At 46.8% G+C, this 8,380-nt stretch overlaps 1 protein-coding gene across 1 annotated transcript; it reads left to right on the forward strand.

Annotated features, from left to right (window-relative positions):
- Positions 1-253: 253 nt before the first annotated feature.
- TNFRSF17 (TNF receptor superfamily member 17) lies at positions 254-5,778 on the forward strand (the record flags this gene model as incomplete). Its single annotated transcript, XM_080942546.1, has 3 exons — positions 254-368; positions 1,298-1,456; positions 5,498-5,778. The coding sequence occupies 3 exons, from the start codon at positions 254-256 to the stop codon at positions 5,776-5,778; spliced, it is 555 nt and encodes a 184-aa protein (XP_080798672.1).
- Positions 5,779-8,380: the final 2,602 nt, after the last annotated feature.

Consider the following 8,380-nt stretch of genomic DNA (forward strand, 5'->3'; position numbering starts at 1 on the left):
CTTGCCCACATTGCAACTGTGACATGGGTGGTAACTTTCCTCTATAAATAGGCCGTTTCTGTTTCAGGAATGGTTTTCTGGGCTATAGCCCTCTGCTGCCCCACCCAAGCCTCTTAGAAAGGAGGATCAGAGAGAGAGGTATTCAAATCCTCCACCACAATACCTGCCACCTTCAGGGAACTCCCACAGAGATTGCTGTCCTTCCATGCTCTTCTGTCTGCTCTTCCCGTTTCTTTCAGTGATCCAGTTCCTCATGGCTCAGCAGTGTTTCCACAGTGAATATTTTGACAGTCTGCTGCATGCTTGCAAACCGTGTCACCTGCGATGCTCCAACCCTCCTGCACCCTGTCAGCCTTACTGTGATCCAAGTAAGTGCGGCCCCTCAACAGTTTCTTCTTGGTGGGAAGTGGACTCCTGATGGTGCTGCCTGTCTACCAGAGAATGGATGTTATAGAGATGAGATTTTTCTTTTCATTTGTTTTCCTGAATCAAACCCAGAGAAGATAAATCATTTAAATGTCTCCTGGAACAAAGGATGTATTCAGAACCTGACTTAATTTTATTCATAAGCTCTTAATGAAGTGGTATTTAGAATATAAAAGTCACCATTGGTGAGACCAGGAATGGGTAGTGCATGCCTCTAAGTCAGTGGTTCTCCACCTTCCTACGCTGAAGCCCTTTAATAGTTCCTCATATGTGATGACCCTACCATAAAATTACCTTTATTCCTACATCCTAACTACGTTTGAATCACAATGTAATATGATTATGGTTGTGAATCATAACATAAATATCTAATATGCAGGCTATCTGATATTCAACCCCTGTGAAAGGATTGTTTGACCCCCCAGAGGGGTCGCACCCCACAGGTTGAAAACCAAAAGAATTTGAGGTTTGCCTGGACCACATTGTGAGTTTGAGGGCAGCTTGGGCTAGAGTAGGGTCCTGTCTCATAAGCAACAAAGGGAGTTGAGCTGTAGGCGAGTGGTAGAGCAAGTGGCTAGCATGTTTACAGCCATGGCTTCTGTCCCCTGCAGTGTGTATGGTCACAGTGCTGCAGATCTGGAACTACAGCACTTATGTAGGAAGTGGAGGACTGGAGGATCAGAAGCTCAAGGTCATCCTTAGATAAGGCTGGGTTTGAGGCCAGCCTGGTTGACAGGAGACTTTGTCTCAGAAAGCACCTGGAGTAAGATGCTCATGAACATGCATTAGGGGAGCGGAGTGTCAGGAAAGTTATACTTGGTGTGAATCCTGACCTCTGGCTGCATCTCTCTGTGACATTCTTTTGATAAAGGCATTACCAGCTCAGTGAGAGGGACATACACGGTTCTCTGGATCTTCTTGGGCCTCACCTTGGTCGTCTCTTTGGCACTTTTCACACTCTCTTTCTTGCTGAAGAAGATGAACCCCGAGGCCCTGAAGGACAAGCCTCCAAGCCCAGGTCAGCTTGATGGTGAGTCTTGGGATCTATTTCTGTAAGGGCGGCTCTTACAAGTTTCCTTTCCTTTTCTTTTTTTAACATTTGGTTGTTGTTACAGAACTTTCAAATGTGCTAGTGGATGGTTATTCAAAATATTGAGCTGGGAGAGGTGGCATATGCTGGTCATCTTAGCACATGGGTAGTGGAGGCAGGGGGATCAAAGGGGTACAGAGGTCAGGGTCATGCTCAGCTACGCACTGAGTGTGAGCTCAGCTGGGGTGACAGGAGACCAGTAACATCAATGACAACCACAACAAGAAGCCAAACCCACTAACTGTCCCCCAAACAAAGCAAAGCAGAGACATTGTGACATCCACCCCTACTTTCCAGGGCTCCTTTCAATGCCCATTTCCTCCCAGTTCTCTTGGTAACTGCTCTTGAGACTTCCTTGGAAAGTGCCTTTGACTGAATTTAGTGCACTGATGGGGTATTGTGCTGTCACAACTGGACCACAGCCTGGTGCTCTCGGGCTAAGAGCATTTGGCAAGATCCCTGGTCTTGGTTTTAATACAATTATAAGCACTGTTTGCCTGTGAATGTTTTACTGCCTAAAATGCTGAAAATGAATAGCTTGGTTCACTAACCATCTCGAGGATAATTATTAAGCAATAGAGTACCAGTCTCAGGGAAGTAGATGTTCAACTTAAGGGCCTCTTAGGCTAAATTTATTTTTATAGCATTGGTCTCTGTGATTTGACTCTTACACACATAGCAGCCATGGTCCTAAGTCCTTTTTTTACGTGTTAACTTTTTTTTCTTTTGGTGTGTGTGGTAAATGAAGGTGAGTGTGCATGTGCTCAAGTGTGCACATGAGGTCATCTTCCTCTAAGACTCCCCTCCCTGTTGCCATGAGACAGGGTCTCTCAGTGAGGCAGAAGCAAGTGGTTTCAGCTTCGATGTCTCTCTCCCATTGCTGCCACTGGAAGGTTCCATGCCGAGGTCACAGGCACATGCTTGCTACCAGTGTGCTAGAGATTTAACCTTGGGTCCTCATGCTTGCAAGTCTGTATATACTAAGCTGTGTTCCCAGCCCGCATCCTGCTTCTTTATACACTTTGTTTCTGCAAAGAACCTACCCCATTTGCTTTCCTGTGCAGCAGGAGTGGCTAGAAACTCACTCTTCCCCTGAGTAGTCTGGTAGACAAAAGAATGCATTTCCGTTGTTTTTAAAGTTATGTGTATGTGTGTATGTGTGGCTGAGAATGGTTTAACAAAAAGCTGGAGCCCCAATGGCTATGTGACCTGGAATGGCCAATGGGTTGATACAGAACTGGATCACAGATTGGATGTCAGCAGGAGGGGCTTCAAACCTAGGGCCATGTCTTGTGCATGTGAACACAGTCCTCTGGATGGTAGCAGGGTCACCAGGTCCCTCTAGCTGGAGTTACAGGTGGACACTGGTGACTGAATCAGCCCTCCGGAAGAATGGTACTGACTCCTAACCACTGAGCCACCTCTTCGAACCTAGAATGAAATTGTTTTTAACATACAAACTGTACATATAAAAAGTACATGGCATAATGTTGTGAATACAGACACATAGGGAAACAGTGTCTGCAGTCAAACACACCCACATCTTCACACAGCTGACCTTTGGTGGTAGGGTCTCACTCATCATATGCTGGTCTTGGACTGTGCATCTCAGGATTACCTTGAGCCTCTCTGATCTTCATGCTGCTACCTCTCCGGGGCCGGCTTTACCGCGGTGCACCATTAGTCCTGGTTCTCGAAGTTCTGGGGATTGAATCCAGAGCCTCTCGTGCACACTAGGTGACCGAGCTAACGGAGCTCCATCCCTGGCCCTGCTCCATTCTTCCTGGTGAGGGTGGTTGGGATCTACGCTCTGCTATTTGAAGCACTCCAGTGCTATCCAGTCATCTTGTCACTGGCTCCACAGACTCAGCTTATGTAACAGCAGGCTCTGGACTTCCTGCCATCTGCTTCTCATTTCCCCCACCTCCTCACCTCTGCTAACTACCACTCTGCTATTTCTCTGTACGTGGCTTCTTTTGCTTCTCGTGGAAGTAAGGTCAGGCAGACTCTTCCTTTCCACTTCCTGTGTATTTCTAGGTCCGAATTAGAGGTGTTTGTATGGCCTCACATATGTTTGTATCACTTGTACATGCCTTGCCCCCAGAAACCAGAGTCCCCTGGGACTGGAGTTACAGACAGTTGTGAGTCACCACGTGAGTGCTAGGAGTCGAACCCATGTCTTCTGCGAGAGCAGCAGAGCTGTTAGCGGCCGAGCCATTTGCCCAATCCCCCAAGAGATGCTTTAGAAGAGAGTTACACTGTGGACTGTTGAGGAGCAGAAGCTGAATCTTCTGTGTGTGAGAGAGACAGGTGCACAACACAGCGCCGCACAGGGGGAGGTCAGGGGACAACTTCCTGGAATCAGTTTTCATCTTCCACTTCGTTTGAGACAGGATCTTTCTTGTCTTTTATACTTCGATGCAGTTTCCAGGATTGCCGATTTTCAAGCTTCTGAGGTGATTCTCCCGTCTCTGCCTCTAAGTTCATTTCAGAGTTGGGATTACAGATGCTTGCTGTTGCACCCGTTTTTTGGCGTGGGTTCTGAATTCAAGACATTAGGCTTGTGCAACAAGTACTTTGTTTTTCCAGATAAGTTCCGTGTAGCCCTGGCTGTCCTGGAACTTGTTTTGTAGACCAGGCTGGCCTCAAACTCTGAGATCTGCCTGCGTCTCTTTCCCAGGTGCTATGATTAAAGGCATGTGACCTCACGGCTGCCACAAGCAGCAAGTGCTGTTAAAACCCATTCTTCAGAGACGTGTACTGGAGACAAACTGGGGACTTCTATATGGGATTAAAGGAAATTTCTTTAAACATGACCTCTCTGGGAATATGGTCTTCTCTGTAATATCAGTACTTGGAGGCTGAAGCAAGCAAGTCACCAATAATTTGAAGCCATGAGCTGAAGAGATGGCCCAGTGTCTAAGAGTATGTGCCACCTTTGCAGACGATCAAGGTTTGGCTCCCACTCATAACCTTTAGTTACCTCAGTTCCAGAGGATCCAATGACTCCTTTGCACCAGGCATATACACGGCACACACATACTTGCAGCAAACACTGAAACACAGTATAGAATAAAAGGAGTTGGAGGCCAGCCTGGGCTACAGTGATTTCTAGGCTAACATAGGCTACAGAATGAGACCCTGCCACATATACACACACAAATAATGTACTGAAAATGATCTGTAAGATGTCATGTTAGGAAAATAGGGCATAGCAGACAGCAGGACCCATTTTTAGGGGTTGGTAAGATGTCTAGTAGATAAAGGTACTTGCTGCCAAGGCTCTTTAGGCTACTGAATTTGATCCACTCCTATAAGCTCTCCTAATGTTTATAGGTGCACTGTGATATGAGCCCCATCCCATCCCAATAAATAAACTTAAAAAGTACCTTCTATATTCCTTTCCCCTCTGGTATTGGAGACTGAACTCAAGCCCTTTCTTGGGCATGCTAGCTCCGAACTCTGCCTGCCTCAGTCTCCATGTGTCACCATGCTTAGTTTTTGTTTCTGTATTCCAAAGTGTCACTCATGCGATGACTCTGACATGCTGTGATATATGGCAATTTCTTGTATAAGACGAGGCCAAATCTTCACAACTTCCAAAAGTAACAGGTACACGACTGATCCAGGTTGTGGCTTTACCTGCTCAGAGTACTCAGACAGCGGCTGCTAATCTGCACTCCAGCCCGATGTCTCCAGTCCCTCCTGATGTCACATTTTGTAGTCTTTATAAAGTCTGCTTGTATAGATTCTTGTGTGATATATCCTGAGATTTAAATGTGGTCAACCTAAGAAAAGATTTAAAAGCTCCATATTTCTGCAGAGCAACCTGCCTCAGGGCCCTGCATGGGCTGGAGTCTTAGCTGGTGATTCTCAGTGTGGGATGAACTCATTCTTGGTCTTGTGCTGCTTTGTGTCCTGCTGTGCATGCCGTACCCCTGGCACCCTCAGGTGAATGCTTGGCTGCTTCTGTATCATCAGGATCCGTTCAGCTGGACAAGGCCCGTACTGAGCTGACTAGGAGCAGGGCTGGTGACGAAAGGATGCTTCCCCGAAGCCTGGAGTATACAGTGGAAGAATGTACCTGTGAAGACTGTGTCAAGAGCAACCCCAAGAGTGATTCTGACCATTTCTTCCCGCTTCCAGCCATGGAGGAGGGGGCAACCATTCTTGTCACCACAAAAACGGGTGACTACGGCAAGAATGTGCCAACTGTTTTGCAAAGTGTCATGGGGCTGGAGAAGCCAACTCACTCCAGATAATTAGCTTTCTTATTGGTGTGAAGCTTCGAGTCTTTGTCAGAAGGAGACCTGATGCTTTAGATGCCTTTAGAACGACTGTTTATCAACTGAGAATACAGTCTTTTGTCTTTTAATTCTGGCTCTATAGTTGGATGTTTATTTTTATGTGCATTGGTTGTTTTGCCTGGTTGTAGATGTGAGGGTGTCAGATCCTGGAGTTGTAGACAGTTGCATGTTGCCATGTGGGTGGTTGAATTTTTTGATTTTGTAAACCAAAACCAACAGCAGGTGGTGGTGGCAAAGACTTTAATCCAAGGCAGGCAGATCTCTGAGTTTGAGGCCAGCCTGGTCTACAGAGTGAGCTCCAGGACAGTCAGTGCTACACAGAGAGATACTGTCTCAAAAAAAAAAAAAAAAAAAAAGTTCTTCGACATCTACAGGCCTCAGAGTATCATGTCTCTACTGAGGTGGTATATTTCATGACAAACTGGATTCTCCTGATGGCCAAAAAAAGCAAGACTGTCCCATATTTTTCTGTAAGTAGAAGCCGAGCTAATTCTGTGTGTAATGTAGCAGGTGTTAGCATGCTCATACAAATGAATGTCACTGCTAACCGTGACAAACATGAACCTGGTACTGTTTACAGCTCAAGTGTAGGTGTGTGTCATCACCTGTGTAGGTTTACTAGTGCCAGAAATTGCTCTAAGTCATTTTACACATACAAAGTACTATAAGGAAGGTAGACCATCATTACCTCCATCTTATAAGTGCTGTCAGGACTGAGGGTGTGGCTTAGTGGTAGAATACTTGCCTAGCATGCTCAAGGTCTGAGGTTCAACTTCCAGCTCACACACACACACACACACACACACACACACACACACACACACACACACACACACTCAGTGGAGGGGGGGAGTGAAGAGAGAGAGATACAGAGAGACTGACTAGATTCTGAGGCAGAGCAGGCTACCAGCCAGTGCTGGATGTTTTAATTGTGAAACTGTAACAAGACATCTGAGGCTTGGTAATGTGTGAAGTATCAAAATTGTCATTTCCTTCCAGGCTGGCCTTAAGCTCTTGGTTCTCCAGCCCCAGCCTCTGGATCCCATTATAGGTGCATCACCTATACCACATGTGGTCTGCCTCAGTTGTGGAGTTGGAGGGCTCCACATCATGGTGCTGGCTGTGTCCTCACAGGGTAGAAGGTGGAAGACTTTAGCTGAACCCATGTAAAATCTCTATGGGGCTTAAGACCACTGGTGAAGGGAAGCCTTTGTGGTTGAGTCGCCTCCCTTTCTATCACTGGAATCAAATTCAAGAAGGCACACATGTGTTCTTCCATTGAGCTCTAGCTCTTCCTTATTTTCATATTTCTCATCAAGAGCCTAAGTTCCCCAGGCTGGGTGACTCCAGCCTCAGCCTCATACCCAGCAGGGAAAAGTCTTTCAACTCCAGCTTTAAAACAGGGCAACCCTGGAATTCATAGTTGCTGTGAATTTAGCTCTTGTAGTCTCTCAGTACTCACCCACCTGTCCTCTCACTATTGCCCAGAGTCACATGGTCACTCGGACAACTCTTGTATCTCCCTAACTCACTGCCATTCTCCTCTCTGACAAGTTCCCCTAAGTACTTCAGGCTGGAACTCGATTCTTCTGTGAATGCAGGGATTAAAGGTGTGCACCATCAAACCAGGATTGCAAGTAAAGTTATTCTTAAAGTCCAAGTCTGACTGCATCACCATACTCAGTACTTATATTCTTGCAATGGCTTTCTATTCCTGCATCCATTAGGAGGCAGGCAAGAAAGTACAGACTCTCCCACCTGTAAAAGGGTGTCTTCAGCATCCCCCTTCTTCCTGCTTCTCAACACCCATTTCTCACTCATCCTGTGCTCCAATCTACTCTTCAGGGATGGGCTATGACCTGTTCCCTCTGGAATACCTAGGAGATTGGACCCCAGGGCCTTGCACATGCTATCCCAACTATTGGGCTATCTCCATAACCCTGTTTTTACTTTTTATTTTGAGAGTCTAGAGAAGCTGCCCCGAATGGCTTTAAATTCACCTTTTGTTTCTGTTTGTACAGAGAGTTGAAGCTTGGGCCTCATGCATGCAAGGCACATGCTCTACCAAGCTACATTCCCAAATCTTGATTTCTTGTAGCTCAGGTTCCTGACTCATCCTCTTGAATGCTGGGATTTAAAACCTGTACCACTAGGCCCTGAAAGCTCATTACTCTTTTTTTTTTTTAACTCTCTCTTCTCTTTGTGACAGTCTCAAGTAGCCTAATCTAGTCTCGAACTCACTATGTAGTTCAAGGTTGACCTTGAACTTCTGATCCACTCGCCATCTCCAGAGTGCAGGTTTGACGGACATGCATCACACTACTATAGGCTCCCAGCACGCTTATCTCGCATCCCCGTCTGGATCTCAGCCTAAACGGATGTCTTCTTCCTGGCTCGGGGTATTTACTTTGTGAGGTCCTGGCTCGCTTCCCCGCCAGCCTGGGCCTCCCCTCGCCGGGATATTTTGGTTCCGGGTCGGGAGGCGGGTCCTAGGAGGGCCCCTGCTTCCGGGGCGGGGCCAGCGGGCGGGGCGCGCGTTTTCCTGGCCTGTGTGGAG

Source organism: Micromys minutus (genome assembly GCF_963924665.1).
Source record: "Micromys minutus genome assembly, chromosome: 31".
NCBI lineage: Eukaryota > Metazoa > Chordata > Mammalia > Rodentia > Muridae > Micromys > Micromys minutus.